This window comes from Pyrus communis, chromosome 3 (assembly GCF_963583255.1).
Source record: "Pyrus communis chromosome 3, drPyrComm1.1, whole genome shotgun sequence".
Classification (NCBI taxonomy): domain Eukaryota; kingdom Viridiplantae; phylum Streptophyta; class Magnoliopsida; order Rosales; family Rosaceae; genus Pyrus; species Pyrus communis.
In genome coordinates, this window is record NC_084805.1 from 14,416,707 (window position 1) to 14,438,676 (window position 21,970).

Consider the following 21,970-nt stretch of genomic DNA (forward strand, 5'->3'; position numbering starts at 1 on the left):
GAGAATATACATATAAGACTTACATGATCCACTTCCTTGGACGATGTGAGATGTTACAATGTGCCTGATAATTTAATTCGAAAATGATATTTTTAGACAAAATGTTTTGAACATGTACACATACATGAAACAGAGGCTATAGAAGCTAGATTTATATACAATGTTCATGGTTGTCAAAAATTTGATAGTGTTCAATTGCTGATTGTTCAAAAGATAGAGATGCCGAAAGCTAGATTTATGTACATAAGTTGATAGTTATCAAAAGAAGGCAGTGTTCAACTGCTCATTGTTTAAAAGATAAACATACTACGAAAGCTAGATATTCGTACATACGTTCATAGTTATCGAATAGTTGGCATTGCTTATCTGCTCAATGTTCACGAAGATATTTCTTTGTCATCTTTGATCTTGCTTGTTTGCAAATGAGCATCTTTCTCTTGGTCATCATGTTGTTGAAGCGATGCCTCTTCTTTTTTGTTTTGTCCACGAGTTTTTTCTTACTTGATGTGTATTAGGAATTAGAATCTGTAAGTACTCAATTTAAAAATAAAAAATAAATGAACAATTTTTCAATCTATTTAACTTGTTCCGAATCTCATCAAATCAACCGAGAAGTATAATTCAGCGAGGATAAAATTTTCACTTTCTTTAATCAAAATCAATTCTTATTGTTTTCATATAGACATGTAAATTTCGGTATCACAAAATAGGTTACGATTTTAATTGGAAAAGACTCCAAGGACCTTAATTACCATTACCATGATGATTGATGTCATGAGAGAAGAATAAGAAAAGTGGAAGATGAAGCCCAAGACTTAAACGTTTATGCAATTCAAATAAACTCGAAAACTAATATCATGTTCCTCAAACATAACTAAAATATTACTAATTGGATGTATGTATGATCCAACATTAAGTTATTAACCACATTGTTTCCTATCATGTCATTATTTGTATAAATTTAATGAAAAATGGGTTGAGCATGCAAACAACTTGTTTTAGAGAAATTACAAGAAAGTTGCAGAATTCTTCCAAAAAGCACGTAAATAATTAGACTAAAATGCGAATATCTCTTTTTTTTTAAGAAAATTCAAACCCACTGCAATTTGACAAAAATTTGCGAACTAGCGCAGCAATTTCTTGACATGTACCTTTTAAGATACAACAGTCCAATTGAATTGTTGTATGACTTGTCCCCACCAACAACTCGTAAACTCGATTGTCCTAGGTAAGGCCCAACCGAGTTAACATAATGCGCAGGAGGAAAACACCGTCACTGCCAATTCAATCGTCACCACTATCGGTAATGCTCGCCGGAGCTGAACACTCGAGACCCACCGATCCAACCGCCGCCGCCAACCCACTTTAAATGAAGACTTCAATCCAAACCTCTCATGGTTTCACTCTGAAATGCCCTCTTTCTCTTCCCCACCTCTCCCTCCTCTCACCAAGCCTAGCAAACGCCTCGCCGTCACCAAGCGTCCCTGCGTCGTCCAGTCTCTTCTTAAGCTCTGCTCGCAGGGCCACCTCTCGCAAGCCCTCTCCTCCCTCGACCTTCTAGTCCAAAGGGGTATCCGTTTACCCGCCAAGACTCTCGCTTTCCTCCTGCAACAATGCGGCGCTGCCAGGTCCCTCCGAGAAGGCAAATGGGTTCACATCCATTTGAAGCTCACTGGATTCAAGCACCCCTCTACGTTTTTAGCAAACCATTTGATAAATATGTACTTTAAATGTGCCGATGATGTAGAAGCCCGCAGGGTGTTTGATAAAATGTCAGTGAGGAATTTGTACTCTTGGAACAATATGCTTTCTGGGTATGCTAAGATGAGGAAGTTGAGTGAGGCCAGGAGTTTGTTTGAAAAAATGCCGGAAAAGGACGTCGTGTCGTGGAACACCATGGTCATTGGTTGTGCTCAGAGTGGAGTATGTGATGGGGCTTTGAGGTTTTATAGAGAGTTAAGGAGATTGTCAATTGGTTTCAATGAGTTTAGTTTTGCGGGTGTTTTGACTGCTTGTGTGAAGTTGAAGGAATTGGGCCTTACTAGACAAGTTCATGGGCAGGTTTTGGTTGCTGGGTTTTTGTCAAATGTTGTGCTTTCTAGTTCGGTTGTTGATGCTTATGCCAAGTGTGGGGAGATGGGAGATGCGAGGAAAGTGTTCGATAGCATGCCTGTGAAGGATGTTCTTGTTTGGACAACATTGGTTTCGGGGTATGCGAAATTTGGTGATATGGAATCAGCTAGTGAATTTTTCAATCGGATGCCCGAGAAGAACCCTATATCGTGGACAGCTGTGATTTCCGGCTATGCTAGAAATGGTTTGGGGCATGAAGCCCTTGCATTGTTTACAGAGATGATGATGTATCAAGTTAGACCTGATCAATTTACATTTAGTAGTTGCCTTTGTGCTTGTGCTAGTATAGCTTCACTTAAGCATGGTAAACAAGTACATGCATCTTTAATACGAAGTAATTTTAGACCCAACACAATTGTTGTGAGCTCTCTTATCGACATGTATTCAAAATGTGGGGATTTGGGGGCAGGAAGACGAGTTTTCAAGCTCATGGGTGATAAGCAAGATACTGTATTATGGAACACATTGATATCTGCCTTAGCGCAGCATGGTAACGGTATAGAGGCAATGGGATTGTTTGAGGAGATGGTCAGATCAGGAGTGAAGCCAGATAGGACTACCTTTGTGGTCATTCTCAATGCATGTAGTCATTCTGGTCTAGTGCAGGAAGGGCTTAGTTTTTTCCAGTCCATGACTAGTGATCATGGCATTTTTCCTGATCAAGAACATTATGCATGCTTAGTTGATCTCTTGGGTCGAGCTGGACATTTTGACGAGTTAATCAACCAGCTCAAGAATATGCCATGTAAAGCTGGCGATCAAGTTTGGAATGCATTACTCGGTGTTAGTAGAATTCATGAAAACACAGAGCTGGGAAGAAAAGTGGCCGAACACCTTATTGAGTTGGAGCCTCAATCTTCTGGTGCCTATGTACTACTTTCAAGTATATATGCCAAACATGGGAAATGGGAGTTGGTGGAGAAGGTGAGACAGCTTATGGATGAGAGACAAGTGAGGAAAGAGCGGGCCCTTAGCTGGATAGAAGTTGAAAATAGAGTGAATGCGTTCACTGTATCGGATCAGTTGCATCCTCTGAAAGAAGATATATACTCAGCTTTGGAACAATTAGCTGGCCAGATGGAAGAAGATGTTTCGGTACCTAATTCTGTGAGGTAAAAGTTTGATGGTTTGTTACTTTGGGGTTTGAATAGGGAGAACTGGTGATATAACATATCCATTTTGTAGTTTGTAACATGTTTTAAAGCTACCGTTTTCATATTCTTTAGATTTGAATCTCAAAAAAATGATATACGTGCGAGATCTGTTCAATAAAATCTAAATTTCTGATCGCATGGAAGGTGTTGTGTTTAGTTTTTGCATCATTTGCTTCTGTTTATTCATTAAAGACTACCACACTTGAGGGGCTTTACCACTTACAGTCTTACACTACATAAAAAATTTCAACTTTTCAATTATGTGCATGTAACTGAAAACTTGCCAAGTATGCTTATTTCTCATTCAGATTACAAGAAGTGAACATGGGTAGAAACTATTAGGCATGGGGTGGGCTTCTATTTAAATTTAGTTTGTCGAATTGGATTCAGGCTTTTCGCCTTCGGTAGCCAAATCGGCTCCAACATTTGAACATTTTGTGCCTGTCTAGTATTTGGTTTTCTGTTTCACCTGACTTAATGATTGTGCACATGGATCACTAGAAGTATCTATAGCCGAAAATAAAAAACGAATAGGATAGAAGATAACAGATTGAGAGGCTGATCAAGATTAAGGAAGTAATACAAAAAGATTTGATAAGTGATATTGCATATAAGAGAAAAGAATGGAAAGAAAAGTGAAAGGTTGAATTAATGCTGCTAAAACTGTGGCAGCTGATGTTCTGCTAAACCTCCCAAGAAAGTTTCATAATCTCATCAACCCCTTGCTAATTGATTCTGTTCTGTTTCTATTTCAATCGAGATTGCAGGTGATCCTTATCCTGAATACGAACTTACTCTATAGAGTTCGGATCTAAGGGGAAGTATTTTCACATGGCGTCCCCCATGAAACTACATGGTTTTAGCTTCTTGTCAATTTTCTTGCTTGTCTAATTTAGGACTGTCGTTGCGGACCATTGCTTTGGCCTGTCTAATTTTGTTCATATGACCTTCCAGTTCATTCACGTCTTTTCTCCGACTGAAACGTTTTCCAGATTCATGACCATTCTCAAGCATTAACATTCTCTTTGTCAAAAAATTTTGAAACCTTTTGCTGTAACAGTAGAGAAAACTGTCTGATCGGAGAATGCTTTAGCGATGATTACTGATTACATGGCAGGTAAACATTGTTCTTGCCTTCAAAACAGTGTTTAGAGTTCACATTCAACAGATGTGTTGTTTTATTCTTTGTCAATTTCACTGTTGTTAAAGCCATAATTCTTGCAATTTCCTTCAATTATTCAGCGTTTGTGCTCTGACTTTATTAGGTGGGTATCCTTTTGGGCCATAGTTTATGGTTGAATTCAAACAGTTATCAAACTTCACAAAGAGGTCCTAATGTTACTATTCGACTCGATATCTGTAACGTGAATCGAGTGGATTAGTAACTGTACACCCTCATAAAAAGTGGCGAGCAAAAATATTCCCTAAATGATTAAAATAATACAGTTTCTTGTTAAGTGAAACAACAAACGAAGGATGGATATCAAAGCCAACAGCTCATTCAGCTTAGGACAGCCATACAAGTGGACCAACCAAAGAAAACAAATCAAATATTGATGAACACAATCGGACCATTAAAACAGATACATCGATTGTGACAATCCACCAATAATTCAATCAAACCGGCGACCCACCAAGATAATAGATAATTGCATTTCGTCCTGTTCTTAATCAAACCTTGAAGATAATTTTAAATATATTTATGCACTAATAAACAAAGTAAACTATTTCCGCAAACCCTTTTTCTCACTCCACATTTTCTGTTTATATTTTATTTTCGGATTGAATAAATTAGAGAAAAATCAAGGAACAAAAATAACAGAGTGACCCGAAAGAATAAAAGATGAGAGGAAATCATTTGATAGAAACAATAATCAGTTTTTGACTTTTTGTACACATGAATAGGTCTTGCAACAATAAAATGTCCGTTTTCTGCACAACATCCTCCATTTACAACCAGAAAGGGTAGTAAAAAAAGTTTCTTCTTGTTCTTCTATTTTCATATTGGAGATGGGTTCCGAGGTCTCGAAACAGGTAGAACGGAGAAAGGCGATCGCGGCGGAGAAAAAAACACTGTGTGATCTTCACCAGAGCTGTGGTGAAGAGTTTCCATCATGTGCCTACAAGCCTTCAGACAGAAAAAATTGGATGGCTGGGGTCAACCCTGAGAAACTTCACATAAACAAGATCGTATGGCCGGGAACTCACGACTCTGCAACCAACAAGATTGGAGTTCCATGCATCACTAGGCCTTTTGCTCAATGCCAAAATCTCTCCATCTACCAGCAGCTCGAGAAGGGCAATAGAGTTCTCGATATTCGAATCCAGGAGGACCGAAAAGTCTGCCACGGAATCCTCCTCACTTACAACATTGATGTTGTGATCAACGACGTCAAGAAGTTTTTATCGGAAACGCAGTATGAGATCATAATACTCGAAATCCGAACTGAATTTGGACATGAAGATCCACCTGAGTTTGATAAGTACTTGGTTGATCAGCTCGGCGAGTTTTTAGTCCCCCAGGACGATCATGTTTTCGACAAGACTATTTCAGAACTGCTGCCGAAGAGAGTGATATGCGTGTGGAAGCCGAGGAAGTCACCTCAGCCAAAGGCAGGGAGTCCTCTGTGGAATGCAGGGCATTTGAAGGACGACTGGATTGACACGGATTTGCCATCCACCAAATTCGAGAGCAACCTGAAGAATTTGAGTAATCAGCCGCCGGCTTCATCAAGGAAGTTCTTTTACAGGGTGGAGAACACGGTCACGCCTCAGGCTGATAACCCTGTTTTGTGTGTTAAGCCTGTGACCGGAAGGATTCATGGATTCGCGAGGCTGTTTATAACTCAGTGCTTCTCTAGAGGTATTGCGGATAGATTGCAGATCTTTTCTACAGATTTTATAGACGAGGATTTCGTGGATGCTTGCGTTGCGGTTACATATGCAAGAGTTGAAGGGAAAGCATGAAGTTTCCATGTCTGTGCAGTCTTGTTCTTGTTTTCTTGTTGATAAATCTTCCTTCCCACCGTGTAATTCAATCCTTTCTACTTGGTTACCATTTTCTGCATCCAAAGAGCTTGCATTGTTATTCTTAAGGAATAGCGAGGATGTCAAGGTTGCGTTGTTCCGAACATATCACGTGTAATTCAATCCTTTTATTTATGTGTTTGTAATGTAATATATGAAGGGAGTAAAGAAGATGTAGTGATCTCACATTCTTCATTCTTGTTGGAGAAGAAACCTTTTTTTTGTGAATAAAAGTTGATATTTCTCTAATCTCTGCTGTAAAACTACATATTCTAATGAATCTAATCATCTGCAGCGTGTAAGTTTGAGCTGGAGAATGTACATACATGCCGGAACTCCGGAACGTCGAAGTACTTTTGAGTTGTTCATAAAAGTTATGTTCTACTCACTATAAAAATTTTCACCTACCGCCGCCTAGGTCCTGCCTAGGAGCTAGGCGGGCGATTACCAACCCGATTAACCCTTATGCATTGAAAAATTAAAAAAGAGTGCCTAGGCAAACGCTTAGCCTGCCTAAACTCACCTAGATCGCGATCCTCATTTAGACAATGTTTGAGACTTGTTGAATACTTGGATTTCCAATATGTTAGAATACTTTAATATGCCATCTTCTTTTGCAATTTATGTATTCCAATACAATTATTTATTTTTGTAAGTATAAATATGCACTAATTTATGATATATAATAAATTTACTTAAATCTACCTAGTCCACCACCTAGGGTCTCGCCTAGCTGCCTAAGTGTTAGGCCTTAACCTATTTCCCTACTAGTATCTAGCTTGTTTTAGAACCTTGGTTCTACTTATAACCAAAGCGCTTATGAGTAAAAGTGTTTCCCGCATAGATATTAACAAGTGATCCCCAACTCTAATACACTAGAGAACGATAATTTTGTTTACAAATCTTAAGTGGAAAATCAACCTTGGAGCTGCAATTTTTTCTTCAAGAAGCATAAAAAAATAAACGGTCCTAATTGAATTAAGGAAATAATTTTCTTACTTACCAATCTAATGAATAAAATCAGCATTGGAGCTGTAAGGGTTCAAGGAAAAAGAGAGAAGGAAAAAGGAAATAGCAATAATTTTCAAATGAGAAAAGAATTATCCTTGGGTAAATAAAAGTTAAGGAAAAAACTTCCACCTAGTAGCTCTTTGCTTTTTCCGACCAACTAGCTGTTGATCTAGTAGTAAATCCTATTTTCAATATTATAAGAAGTTCTAAGTTGGAATCCCCTCTTCCACATTGATTAAAAAAAATAAAAAATAAAATGCGAGAACCTAAACAACCAATTATTAGTGTCCAAATGAGTCCACAAAAACTGTGTCCATAAGTTGTATTTACTTGCAATTACCACCCTGGAAGTGGAAGGTTCATTCAAGTACAACATATCAGATTGATCAAGCATAGAAACGACATTGATAGGTGATGAGGCAGCTTCTCTTTTCATTGGCATTACGTACAAGATTCACTTATCTCAAACTTGTACCAACCAATCACTTTACAAGAAACAAAGTAATTAATTTGATCATGTGGTGAGGGAAGATTAAATTAGGACTCAGGAGCATGCCATTCAATACAACAAAGTGAAGAGAAGATAATCAAAAGTGTTCAGGTCACTACACTGAATTACGAGTGCGATATAAACACTGTTGAAGTTACGTTTTATGCGTTTGGGGTATACAAAACAGAGGACATATTGGACCGGATGAGAAAACTAGATCAGATGTGGATATATGTATATTGGTGAGAATTCTCCTGCAATTAACATAAAACCATATCTTATAAATCTTCCATTGCAAAACATTTGGCGAGAGGTCCTGCAAGTTAATACGTAGGAAGTGATGAACTATTCTTTCCTTGGGAAATTAAATGAAAGATACGCATGAAATAGTGAAAAACAGCATATGGTTACTTATTCTGTGATCATCACTGTCATCCTTAATGAGTTGGTGACAATTCAAAGCTAGTAAAAGGAAGTAAACGCATCACCAGGGCGTAGTACAATGGTTTATGTTAATAGAATTTGAGAAATAGGTAGGTGAAGACCTGAAAGTTGACTATCTCCCTGCTGTAGTGAGCCTTTCACCAGAAGTGTCCCTCAGTTTTGCTGAAATACCTATAAGAAAGAGAACTTCGTCAAACTCAAGCACAAATTCTAAAGACAACGTCACCACATACAAGCCAAGTAATGACAGCATCGTACCGAAACACGAAAACCTAGATGAATTGAAGGCAAATTCAAACAGCTTGAACTTGTGGATGCATCTTGCTTATCTTCACAACTGATAACTCTATCACAATCTTGTGACTCACCCTTCAAGATTGCATCCGAGTGATCTTTTGTCATCGTGATCTGTTAAAAGTTAGATAGTGCTGCTTGTAAGTACACACCACTCTGGTGCAACATCACTCACATCTGCAATCAAGGTCAGTGAAAATGTTTTTTTAGGTTCTGCGCAAGACATTGGCGTATTTAAAAACCAAGTCTCAAAACACTAACGAAAAACTAATAAACAACCTGACCCAACAAAGCTCCAACCTAGAAGAGAAGCACCAACAAGCGGATATATGCAGTTTGCGCCAGTTCCAATATCAAAGCCCCTCGCTTTATCACCATTGCTTGTAGTCTTCACAATGATGTCAGACGAGAGAAGATCTTCAATCCAATGAATGTAATTCGATCTATTGGGCACAGTAGGGCACAGCTGCCCATCAGGAATCCTCCTGGGAAATCAAATTCACATTGAACGTCCTACTTATACAAACCCCATGACAGTGCAACTTCATTAACTGAATAGACATCAAGGATTCAACCTGGGTTTCCAGCCCGTTACAAAAAGGCGAGGCCAACAAAATTTGAGAGGGAACAATACAATGACATAGGAGTGAAAATAAGTTCGGACTTGGATATATAATAACTTAAGTCACCAGAATTTTATCACATTATTACATTATTAAGCTGAGTATAAATGTGTCCTTCAATGTAACATTAAACCTAGGCTATCATTTTATATTCTGCGTAATAAGGATGGTACCAAGATTATAGGTCTGCTTAGATTGATCATCCAACTTAAATTCATAGGCTGCAATGTTTCATACTTTCATACCTACTGGGATCCTGGTACTACCATTGAAGCTAATTAGGGTGGCAATGGTTATGGATTCAGTGACATCACTAAAAGTTTTTGACAGAGCAGATACACAATACAAGTAAAACCAAGGCATATTCAGCTAAAACTTTCAATCAAAACCCATGAATTCTAATTTCTAACAGCTGCCCAAGTAGGCAAATGCAGATATGGATGAGAAAAATTACCAATTGAGGCGGTGGTCGTGGAGGAGGAGGACCCGGGTGAGTTCCCAGGTGGCGTTGAAGTCGGTCCAGTCGATTCAGGGACGACCATCTCGAGAGAAGAAGACGAAGGGCTGGAAACAGGGGTAGAGGGAAGCCAAGTGAGCGAAGTCGGGTGGGTTCTCGGAGTAATTGTTTCTCGGGTGGGTCACAGGTCGCTCATCCTTTCTCTTCCTCTTCTTAATTTTGTTCATCGACATTTGAGACTGAATGTAGTATGGTGACAAGTGAGAAACGCGTCTTGTCACCCGCTGAATGACCTGAATGCTCAGCACTTAGAAGTGCTTCTAATCATACAACATTCACCAACAAAAGTGCTTCCATTCTTACGGCATTCACTAACAAAAATGCTTCTAATCATTTTAAAATCGTTTCTAGTATATGGGCCAACTCTACATGCGCTTTCTGATAATTGTGGGTTAGGCAGCCGAAATTTGGGCTTGCTGAAGTTCGACTATCATCGCCCACATTCTAGCTTGCGACTTCAAAGGCCCATGAGCTGAGTTACATTATCGTGGTCTATAGAATAAGATTGTTAATGGGTCAGCCAACTTCAGTTTGGGTTTAATTTTGTGCTTGCGGACTCCAATCTCTCCACGCACCCACACTGGCGTGGCGCTACACAAGTTTCGTTTGAGGTAACGTTAAGGAGCTTGCATATTTATATTATATTGATGTGTTAATCACATATAATAAGCAATGCAACCCATATAATCAACATTCAATAAGAGAAATTTATTAATTCAGTAATGTATACACATCATTTGTCATCTAACGTGATACAAAATTGTTGTCTCCTTGACATTTCTATTTTTTACGTTAGTTTTTTGTGTGGCCCGTGTCACTTGTCATAGGTTGTTTGCCTTTAGGCTTTTGGTTCGGGACTTTGGAAAACATGAGCTTGAAAAATTCTTAGTGATATAATGTAGTGGTAATTTTTTTTTTTTTTTTTTCCATTTTCTAGTTTGAGATTTTAAGTTTGAGCCACTTAAATGGGAATTTCGTACTCAAATTCTATTGTTGACTCAAATTCCCCATCTTTTGGAGTACAATAACGCTATTTAAAAAACCATGACATTATATAATAGAGAAGAAATTTCATGCAACAGGAATATCATTGCGACGGTATCCTAAGTTGATAAGAGAGATACAGTATACTTATAGTTGAACTACAAAGTGATTGCAAAGTTTTTTCTCTATGAGATGAGTTAGATGTTTTTTATCCATAGGGGCACATTGTCCCTACAAACAGTTTTTTTTATCCATAGGGGCACATTGTCCCTACAAACAGTATTTTCCTTTTTCTGTCAATTTACTATCCTTCCTCTCCAGTGCATTCCTCGCTGTCATGCAACTTCAGCAAGGATCGATACAACTGATGAAACCTAAACCCAAATATGTTCAAGACCAAGGAAAAATCTATTGCAAAAACATAAGAACTTCAACTTGTATAGAAACACTATCAAACCCTTCAAGAAACTCTCATGTTTGGCAAATTGTTTTGTTATACAGTCTCACTACCAATAAACAAGACTACAAACATCATTTGAAAGCAATAATGACTAATTTACTAATTTGTAATGAGAATGAGAGAAATTAAATTGACGAAGAATTGTATTAAGATGAAATTAAAATGAGATTTATGTTAAAGTTGTTTACTAAACTATCTAAAATCAAAGTAGAAATGATAGATAATTGTTTACAAGTTTATTTGAATCGGAATTAAAACTAGGTTGATTACTATATTACCCTTTCTTAAAACATATATTTTAGATTATCCAGTACAAAGATGACAATATCCGGCAAAAGAGAGATCATGTCTTGCCCTTCATGGGAATCTGTGAGAACCTCTCCTCCCTCCCACCTCTATCTTCCCACTTCCACACTACCCCATAGGCACCTTCTCGTCCTCCTCGGTCGCCGCCACCACTCTCTGCGTCTTGGGAGAAGCTATTCTGATTTGAGGCTCTACCAAATTACCAATCTCATGCAGAGGGTGAGCCACGATATTTGATGGTCTTGCCGGTGTTGTGGTGGTCAAGGCACAAGGAAGTCGGTGAAGAGAGAGATGAGGGGAGGGAGTGCTACAGGTGAGGATGCTCTCTTTTCCTTCAGATAGAGTTGAAAGCTCCAACAAAATTTTTATCAGAACCCATTTAAACATGTTATCTTTCACTTTTGTATGTTTTATTTTATTTCAATACATATCGTACTTCTCTTCTTTAGAATTCAAATAACATTTTCATACGAGTTAAATCCAATACTGAAAATTTTAAGAGTCTGATTACAGATTTTAAGTGGACCCAACTATTATTTTCATTTTCAAATTTTCAAATAATTTTTTTTAAATTATATAATATTAATTTATCAATTGATGCAAGTTTAAATTATTATGTTATAAAAATCAAATTATTTCGACAAAGTGAATAAAGAAATTTAATTTAATAAATGATTTATAAATGATGAAATCTATTTTTGTTACAATTTGAACTTTTTATATTGAAAGATTTATGAAAACAAAATTTAAGATAAGACGTTTAAAAAAGAAAGTAAAAAGTGGAGATGCTTTTAAGGAAGTGAAAAGTGGGGCCAATGAAAACAAATACAACAAATCAAGAATTCACTGCACCTAACTTTATCTTTATATCCGGTGCAGGGAGGTGAAAGTGGGTCCATTGGAGGAAAGTGTAGTCCTATCCATATAAACAGCACAGCTGACTCAGCACAGTACAGCTTCCTATGGATAAGCTCTTAAGCCCTTTGCACAATTCCAAGGACACTTTCTCATGGTGTACAATCCATGTTACTAATTTTGCATTGGTTGATCGTTTAAACCAATAACATTATATTATAATCGACAGTGCAGATGATGTTTTTATGTATCATTCATCCATGCAATTGTTCGAGATAGAGATGTTTTTGGTACAATATCTTGATTGAATCTCGAATATATGTAATTATCGACAACAAATGTTGAAGTCGTATTGCAGAATCAAATAGAAGATACATAATATCCACTTCTATATAAACCAACACAAACACCTTCCCATTTATCCCAATCCTCAAGCCCTCCAACACAACCTCCCACTCACTCCACTCCTTATCTCAATCTCCTTCCTAAAAATCTAGCACTTAAAAAACCCCAGAGTTGAGTCTCTTCCTACCAACCCAAACAGATTCCAAAGATTCAAACCCGACGTTTGAAAACTTCATCATGGCTGCAGCAGCTAGCTCAACTTCCTCACTGTACGAGGTTCTTGGCCTTCCAATGGGTGCAAGTGGCCATGAGATCAAGGCAGCCTACAGAAAGCTAGCCAGAAGGTGCCATCCTGACGTTGTCGCCATGGACCAAAAGCAAAACTCTACTAATGAGTTCATGAAAATCCATGCAGCTTACGCAACGCTATCGGACCCCGATAAAAGAGCAAACTACGACAGGGATCTTTATAGATGTCCCCAACCTTTCCAATCTTCGTACTCGTCGGCGAACATGGCTGCGGCCGCTTCGGCAATGGCGGGGTCTTCCCGACGGACTAATAGGAATTGGGAGACTGACCAATGTTGGTAGCTCAAAACAGAGGAAACAGAGGATCCCCTGTTTATTATGTGCATGTATAAATGTCTGAAATTCATTTTAGCTTTGTGGTTTGTTGGCTTATAAATATTGTTTGTTGCTAATGGGATAAAAATCAAAAACCATTTTTTTTTTGAAAAAAAATTACTATTATTAAGGAGGAAGAGGAAAGGTAGAAACTATCGCCATAATTTAAAGAAATAGAGAGTTTTGAACTAGGTCGCATGAGTAGAATCCCTACATCCAATCTACTAAAATATTATATCACATGCAGATAAAATCAAACTAATTAAGTGTCATGCGTTTGGTTGCTAGAGTTTTCATATTTGAGATCGCTCTATTTGTGGAAAAGTAATACGTACTTATTCTATTAATTATTACAGCAAACAAATGATCAAACATCTTGACTACAAAATGGGTCTCCTCTAAACACACCATAAGCCATTTATGCAACAATTTATATAAATTTTCATACTAAATTTAGGGGAGATTTAGGTGCAACAACAACAATATCGACACTATTACTAGTAAAGATTAAATAAAATAACTCAAGTTATTCGTTCGTGGCCACAAATCAGTCTGTTATCAACAATATAATTCATCACAACCAGACATAAATCTAAAGGGTGCACCTCCCTTTCAATGTCAATGTTCCATTTCCTTTTTCTTTGTGGTACATGGACCCATCTACACTCTCGCTTGGACCTCACGCAATTAGTCCGTTATCAACCATAACCTTATCCGATTCCAATTAGTTGCTCGTACTATGCAACCTTTAAAGATTTATTTGTTTAACAATTTTGATACTTTCTATTTGTATGATTGAACTGTTAACTGGTAATCAAGAGACATTACTGGTGTGGAATAATGAAAAATTGAGATATTAGTTAAGGTAATGTGTCCGCTTCCTTACATCCGAGTTAAATAACTCTCACATAATTAAAATGATTCAAAACAAGATAAAGATTCACCACTTAGTATTACGATCAGATGGTATTCCTCTTCACTTATAAATGAGAGGTCTTAGATTTTATTCTCGTCAAAGACGAATTTAAAACCATATTATTGATGCTAGCCCATAACATATCATTTGTTAAAAAAAAAAAAAATAAAAAAATAAAAAAAGGAATATCTGTCAAAAATAAAAAACATTCAATTCAAAGTTAAACTATTTCCAAGACCAAAAAAATAAGTTAAACTATTGGGTTGAAAAGTCCAATATTTAAAGGCAGCCCCTGTTAAGAATCAACAAAATTTCCATCAAGCCCAGTTAATCATCACAGCTCACCAAATTTCATGAGGATGAACCATTTGATCTTGGGCCTTAAAAACATAAATTTTGGAATATTGGTACTCACTCTTCATACGTGGAACTTAGATCACCGCATCACTCAAAAAGATATTTAGAATTATAGAGTGAATTGAAGAGAAGAGTTCGATGTTTTAACTTGCAGCTTAAATGATTAAGGGCAAATACTCATGTATCGGAGGTCCTTTGTTCGATTAATCTACTTCCTGTATCACTTGTATTTTAAAAAACATATAATTAGAGCCAAAATCGAACTCACAAGGATCATGGTTCGCATTTGTATATGAATGCTAAATTTCTGGATCAAATTACACGTAGAGTAATATAGTATTTGCTATACAGCTGAAACCTAGGCCAAACATCCACAAATATACATATTACATCAAGCGTGGAAGAAGGACAATATTAATTAGCTTAAATTTACTTTTGTAGCAACTCTTGTCGTATTTACAGCTTGTTGATACTTCTATTGATTGGATCAAAAACCATTTACAATGCCATTTTTTTGTCTAGAAGTTTTAACTCTCCGAATTTAGCTTCTCTAAGTGGATCTATGCTCCAAGAGACTTTTAAGTTTTAAACCCACTAATCACATATAATTTTACCTCAAACTTTTCTCTTTCATAATCATCGTACTTTTTTCTCATGTCTACGGTAAAATTTAACATGTGTGAATTGTTGTAACTGCTTACTTTGTGATGAAAACCACACCAAAATCAACTTAGCCTTTATTTTTTTTCTAGATGAAGGAAAACTATATTAGTTCTAGATATTAAGTGTTCAAAATTATACGATTGAATAGTCGAGTCGGTATACATGCACGTAAATTGTGTGTGTATGGCATTGCCCTAGTCCGAGTAGAGCACGTACAACAGAATCATGCATGCGATGCAACTTGGCCTTGACCTTAGTCTTTTTGGAATCTTCATTGCGCTTCCCATAGATTACAGCATTACATGTGATGGCTTATACCTAACAAGAAGGAAAGGAGACTGGGTTACCCTGTCCTTCGTAATGTAATTGGAGCAATGGCGGGAGTGACGCGATAGTTTGGCTACGGCGTTTTCTTTGTAACTCCCTCTGATGTCCGTTGTTTTCTTTTGCTTTACTGTTTGCTTGCCTCGGTGTAGGCTCTCTATGTATTGACTGGCATCTTTGCCAGGGTAATGAATTCCCCAGTTTCAAAAAAAAAAAAAAAAAAAAAAAAAAAGAAGAAGGAAAGGAGTGTTAAGGGTAATGCTAAGGAGATTAAATATTTAAATCAAATTTACAAATCAAATAACATGACTATTGATTATTGATTATTATATTATTATTTAAGGACTGATTAACGTGTTTATTTTTTATTGATGTATATCATTTGGTTTGCAAGTTTAGTTTAAAAAATTTAATTTCTCTAGCATTATCATTTCCAAACATCCATAGCGCCATTGAGCGAAATTAATTATGTCATCTTTGGTAGAGAAATCGATCGGCAGTGAAAAATCCAAAAGAGAAAATGTTTGCTACATGGGTATATGCATCTGTCATAGTACAATTTGACAATGCAATTTTGCTCTGTTCTTGCGCAAAACAAACGTTTGTGACTATTCTAATTCCTTTATAAAGAAAGAGTAAAAAAACCAAAGGTTTTTACTTATTGTTGGACAACTTCGTGCAACAAAATATTATTTGAAACAACTTTTATCAACTTAACTGATTAAGAGCATTCATTTACTAACTTAATTAGATCTTGTGTTCCGTTCCCTCATAATGTGAAATACAATCATATGATAACTCTTTTGTGTTGATTTCGTGCTTATTTTCAAAATGATATCGTTTTGTGTTTTAAAAAACAATATATATTTTTTTGGATATATTAAGGACAAGAACTAGGAGAGAAAATTATTATTATTAAGAAGAGGGATATGATTTGAAATTGTTAAAATAACTTACTAAAATGGGGAATTTCGAACCGGGATGCATGGATAGAAACTCAATATCTTATCCACTAGAATATTAGATAACATACAATTAAGAGATGCACCACGTAACAATGTGTACTATCTTAACTATTTTAAAAATTAAATTATATAATTGCACAAGGGAATTTTGAAGTTTTTTATACGTCATTCTTGGAGATACACCACGTGACAAGTTTTCTAACTTGAACACTTAATTATAAGTTGGAAATTTTTATCCTTTGACCATTACATGTGCTTAATATGTTCTCACTACCAGAAAATACTATTTGCCGACCAAATTTGACCCGATGAACGGTATTTTGTCGGGCCAAGTAGTTTTACCCAATGAAAATTAACGTTAGTCAAGCAAAGCTAGTCAACATTTAGAGTTTTGTTGAGAGGCTTTGCGTGACAAAATGATTTCGGAAGGCAAGGATAAAATTTACTGCCAAGGAAAAAAATGGCGTGTATTGTGTAAGGGATTATTTGACGGAAATTATATTCGTCCCTAAGGATATGTTCGTTGGGTCAACCGCTGGGCTAAGGCTCACAATGACATGTAAAAAAACACCGACAAAAATTTTGCTTGACAACTTTCTTACCTTTGCCCAACGAACTACTTTGTCGGGCAAACCCCTATTCATTAAAAAGGTCTGCGCCTTCTTCTTTCTCCCTTCTCCTTCCTTTTCTTCTTTATCCCTTACTTCCCCCCTCCCCGTGCCGCTATTCTCAAAAAAAAAAAAAAAAAAAAAAAAAAAAAAAAAACCCTCCTCTCTCTCTCTTTCTCTCTCTCTCTCTCTCTCTCTCTCTCTCTCTCTCTCTCTCTCTCTCACCTCACACCTATATCTCCCCATCTATCCCCATATCTCCCACATCTATCCTTCTCCCAATTGATTTAAGGTAGTTTTTTTTATTTGTTAAATATTTTTTTATTAATTGTGTGATTAATTAATTTTGATTGTTGTAGTTTCATGATTGGATTGGAAGAAAATTAAAGAAAAGGTATGTGGTTGTCTCTAGGCTTGGCAAACAAGTGTTGTTTGCTGTGTTCATTTTGTTTTCGTGTAATAATTGTATGGCTAGCTCTGAGGGGGTGCAAGTGGTGTCACCAATTTTTCAAATTTGCATGCATATACGTATATATAATAGTATGTGCAGAATGTTACAAACTTGAGTCTTAGCGAAAGTGGTATTATTGCTTTTTTACATCAGCCTAGGGGATGGGTTCGAAACTCGTCTCCATCGTTTTTCAGTTTATTTTTATTAAATGCATAAGCTTCCACAAAATAATATAAAAATTTCACACAATGACATGAAAATTTGAACCCTGACCCTCTAAATAGTTAAGGAAAAACAATATGCCACATTCCACTTGTTGATTTGTTAAATTTGTTTGAGCTATTAGAATTTATAGAAGCTCAATTGAAAACTAAAATTATTTTTTTTTTAACAAAAATATAAAATAATTAAATTCTTAGTACCTTTTAGGGCCTCCAATTCACTTTCGCACAAGACCCCTGAAATCTCAGGGTCAACCCTGAATAATTGTTATCTTAACGGGTCGTTTCATGTCATACCCATTATCTTAATAGGTTCTTAATGTGTTGTGTCATTTTACCCGTTAAAATTAAAATGTGAAATGATAAGACCCGTTAAGAAAAATATATCTTATAGAATTTGCACGTACCACATGCCATATAAATACATTTGTCTTTGAGTACTACATACGATTTAATAAGTGCCTAATAAAAAAAAAATTCAGTACACTACTACAAAATATCAAATATACAAGGATACGCAAAATGAAAGAATTTTTTTTAATAAAACATTGTGGAGCCTTGCTCAAAAGTCAAAACCTTGCCAATGAGACTTCTTGGGTTGCATGCAATGAAGTGGCTTAGCATTTGAAGATTATTAGGGAATATCCATTGCAAGGAAAGGAATTTGGGTTCTGTTATTAGGGAATATCGAATTTGGGTTTTGGTATAAGGGAATATCCATTATTAGGGGGTCATGTTTTTGGGTTCTGGTAATAATGGAATCTAGGAAGGAGAAGAGACTCGAGCGGGATGGAAAGAAAGACTAAGATAGAGTCGCGTTGAGAAGGTGAAATGAGATAAGTGTTTTACAGCCTGTATTAGTGCTACTAATTATAGTATGCTTTTTTTTTTTTTTTTTTTTTTTTTTTTTCAGTTTAAAATTATTAAATTAATATTTTATTTATTTATTGTGTAATGGGTTACTCACGTGTATATCTAAACTGACATGTTATTTTAACATATGCTTATTGGGTTACTCGATAACACCCCTATTGGTTAACGTGTCAACCCGAAACTTGTTAATCATAACTTGTTCCGGCCAAGAAAAAAAAGCACATCGCCAATAAATCTATGAGAGATTATTTGTAAAAAGATATATGTCTGGAGTAGATATATTCCAACCTCCTAAGTAAAGAACTGTTGCAAATAATGATTACAAATTACAACAAAATTACAATGACGAATACAGAAAGAGGAGTTTTTAAAATGCGAGATCTAAAAACATATCTCTCCGTAGCACTGGTTGTAAGTACTCTAGGTTTGGGTCTTTGGCAGGTTTATTGATAGAGATCAATCGTTTTTTCTCCTGATGCATTGATATTCCCCTTTTTTTTCATTCTAACCAGCTCTCTCTCTTTCTCTATATGTTCCTAAAAAAATCCGATTCGTGCGGATTCTTCCCCAACTAACGAAGATTCAGTAATCAGTAATCAGATGATTCATAAATCGTCCATTCAAATTAGATCTTAGGATTGGACAAATTATTCATAAAAATTCTAAAATGGCTTTCTAGTTTTAAATTTTTCTTATTCATTGGTAGAATGGAAAGAATTAAAGGAAGAATGGCCCACGGGTGGTGAACTAGATACCTACTACAGGCCAAGCAGCTAAGAAAAAGTGTAAAAAACGAGAATTGTTGAAACTAGAATATTGGATGATCAATCCACATGAGGTGCCCCATGACAACCTCTAGATGGAGAAATATTTTCCTGAGTTGAAGCATATGTTGATGGTAGAGCTCTTGGTAATGTGTTTTTAATTCAATATTTAAATAATTTTCAATATTCGAGACAATTACTTATTTAATTAATGTATTTTCATAAATAACATTTTTTTTGTCTATTTCAGAGCAACTTTGAGATCAATCTGGAAGTGCTAGTATGTTGGAATACATAACCTCGTTATGGAACGATTAGTTCAGGGAGTGGAAGTACGAGTTGCGCAACCACTGCAGGACTTTAAAAACTCATGATGAAGCTATGACTCATACGCCTTATGTAACAACCCGTCTCAATTTTTATTTACAGATTTTGGAACCAAGGCATTTTGAAAATTTCATGGGTGAAAGATATTTTGGGCTGTTACTTTTGGGCATTAAATGGTGAGCCGGGCGGGGCCCACCTTTCTTTGTGGTCCCCAGCATTCCCCTTTTCTTTGCCTGCCATGTGGCAACCCTACCTCATCTCTCCATTTTCTCTCATTCTCCCCAAGCTCTCTCATTTTCTCTCTCAGACCTCTCTCTTTTTTGCGGACCTCTATCTCTCACTCTTCTCTCCTTTCTCGAGGACCAATGCACACACCCACCCACTCCTCAAGACGACACCACCACCACCACCATGATGGGCCTCTCTCTCCCTCTCTCCCTCTCATCTGTGAAGCAAAGAGAACCCAATGATTTCCTCCGGCGATAGATTGCGGCTCTACTTGGATTTCTCAACCATGGCTGGGCTTAGAAATGGTATGTTTCACTTCCCATCACTCGTAGCTTCATTTCCTTTGTTTAATCGCCAAGTATGGTTGAGAATCAGCGTCTATCAAAGCTCGAGAAGCTCTTCTCCTTCGTCGAAATTGAGTCAAACCAACCCACACCCAGAAACCTAGTTATTACCTAGCCCAAATCTTTAGGCCAAGCTACCAGGCCCAACCTAAATGAACCCAGCCCAGTTGTTAAGCCCAAACCCAATATAACCCAGGCCTTTGGACTGTGCAAACCTAGGCCTTCAGCCCATTGAACCCCCGGCCTAAACCCACTTAGGTGACCCATTGAACCTAAGCCCAGGCCCATAGAACCCTTGGCCTAAAACCTTCGGCCCAACCTACCAACCTAGAACCCAGAACAAAGTTCAACTCGGATCCGGCCCAACCTAATCGGATCCCAGGTCTTTGGTCGCACGTGGGTATGTGAACAGGCGAATGCCTTGGCCGACTTGTGGAGCACATGTGCCTTTATTGGAGGTACTGTGCTCTGCCGTTCATGGCAGCGCTATCGACTTTTTTGGCAACCCAAAATGGTGCATGCTGCAGGGCGTGGGGGTACTCGAGGTCCCCCCTTATGTTTTTCGACGTCCTTAATCCGTTTATGATGTCCATTTCTTGAAATTCAATTGTTTGAGTATAGTTCTATTAATTGGACCCTTTATGTGCCCAGGTGCATTTACTATGGCGTATCCATCTTCGCTAGTTTGCATGGCTCTTCAGAGGTGGAGTATCTATGAGTGAACTCCTTCTAAAATGCATGATTTTACTATTAGAAATGCATAAATGAAAAATATGATTTTATGGATACGTTTTATGAAACGTTTATGAATAAATTGGTTTCACACTTTATGAATTATCATGCTTTATCGATTTTTACGTTCTTTGTAGTACTGTCGATCCTAAAAACTACTAAGCCTATGTGGTGCGCAGGCCGAGTAATTAATAAGCTAACTACGTCCTTCGGTTGTATGTGGGGCGTGCCAACTCGTTGGTCAAGTTTGGCCGGGGAGTAAAATATGTTGATGTGGCGTTGGGCGTGCTACTGACTTCTTGATCTTGCAACTGCGGCTGAGGAAGAAACATGCATCGGCCTTCGAGTTCTAGAGCTTGAAGACAAGGTTGCTAGTTCTATGAAGTTCAATTTCAAATTTGGTTTTCAATGTGCCAAATGTAGTAACCTGGTAACACCTCACTTCGCCGAGAATGCTGAAGAGATGACCTCTACCAATAAGGATTCAGAAATCCTTGTTGATCGAGACTTGGATAAATAACCAGTCGATCTCGAAGCAGTGCTGTTTATCCAAACTGAAGGTGTTCCTTGGTCGGCTGATTCTACGCCTCCAGTGCAGTTTATTTAAACTGAAGATGTCGCCGGTTGCCTTCTCAGTGCTGTTTATCCAAATTGAAGATGTGTTGGTGAGAAGAAAGAGAAAAAGGATAAAATCGCAAAGGTTTTGAGAAGCTTTGCGCATGGCAATTTGTGTGTTGAATTAGAAAAGGCCTTTAATGATGCACAGTGTCTCTGTATTTATAATGATGCTCTCACTAATGGCCAAGCCGTAAATCTCCGAATCTCCTGATGTGTCACGGTTACTAGAGAATAATCTCTGGTATCATGACTACCAAGAAGTAATCACTGAGTCTCCTTACGCCACAAATCTTTAATATTTAATCTGACAAA

The 21,970-nt window shown here is 37.1% G+C and overlaps 3 protein-coding genes, 1 long non-coding RNA gene and 1 pseudogene across 4 annotated transcripts; 3 read left to right on the forward strand and 2 right to left on the reverse strand.

The window, feature by feature from the left end:
• Positions 1-1,195: 1,195 nt before the first annotated feature.
• On the forward strand, positions 1,196-3,430 carry LOC137727268 (pentatricopeptide repeat-containing protein At2g21090-like). Its single transcript, XM_068466135.1, has one exon. It carries the CDS (start codon positions 1,411-1,413, stop codon positions 3,247-3,249), a length of 1,839 nt encoding a protein of 612 aa, XP_068322236.1. The 5' UTR covers positions 1,196-1,410; the 3' UTR covers positions 3,250-3,430.
• A 1,744-nt stretch (positions 3,431-5,174) lies between these two features.
• LOC137727269 (uncharacterized) lies at positions 5,175-6,509 on the forward strand. The gene has a single exon (XM_068466136.1). It carries the CDS (start codon positions 5,298-5,300, stop codon positions 6,252-6,254), a length of 957 nt encoding a protein of 318 aa, XP_068322237.1. The 5' UTR covers positions 5,175-5,297; the 3' UTR covers positions 6,255-6,509.
• A 1,075-nt stretch (positions 6,510-7,584) lies between these two features.
• On the reverse strand, positions 7,585-8,663 carry LOC137730347 (uncharacterized). Its single transcript, XR_011068120.1, has 3 exons — positions 8,518-8,663; positions 8,361-8,430; positions 7,585-8,069 (listed from the first exon to the last, which is right to left on the reverse strand). It is a non-coding gene; the product is annotated as an uncharacterized lncRNA (long non-coding RNA).
• A 14-nt stretch (positions 8,664-8,677) lies between these two features.
• LOC137728240 (uncharacterized) lies at positions 8,678-9,954 on the reverse strand (annotated as a pseudogene).
• Positions 9,955-12,880: 2,926 nt separating this feature from the next.
• LOC137728241 (chaperone protein dnaJ 11, chloroplastic-like) lies at positions 12,881-13,234 on the forward strand. Its single transcript, XM_068467087.1, has one exon. The coding sequence runs from the start codon at positions 12,881-12,883 to the stop codon at positions 13,232-13,234; it is 354 nt and encodes a 117-aa protein (XP_068323188.1).
• Positions 13,235-21,970: the final 8,736 nt, after the last annotated feature.

Coding starts and splice junctions, on each gene's coding strand:
- LOC137727268 (XM_068466135.1), top strand. CDS start 1,411: ATGCCCTCTTTCTCTTCCCCACCTCTCCCTCCTCTCACCAAGCCTAGC.
- LOC137727269 (XM_068466136.1), top strand. CDS start 5,298: ATGGGTTCCGAGGTCTCGAAACAGGTAGAACGGAGAAAGGCGATCGCG.
- LOC137728241 (XM_068467087.1), top strand. CDS start 12,881: ATGGCTGCAGCAGCTAGCTCAACTTCCTCACTGTACGAGGTTCTTGGC.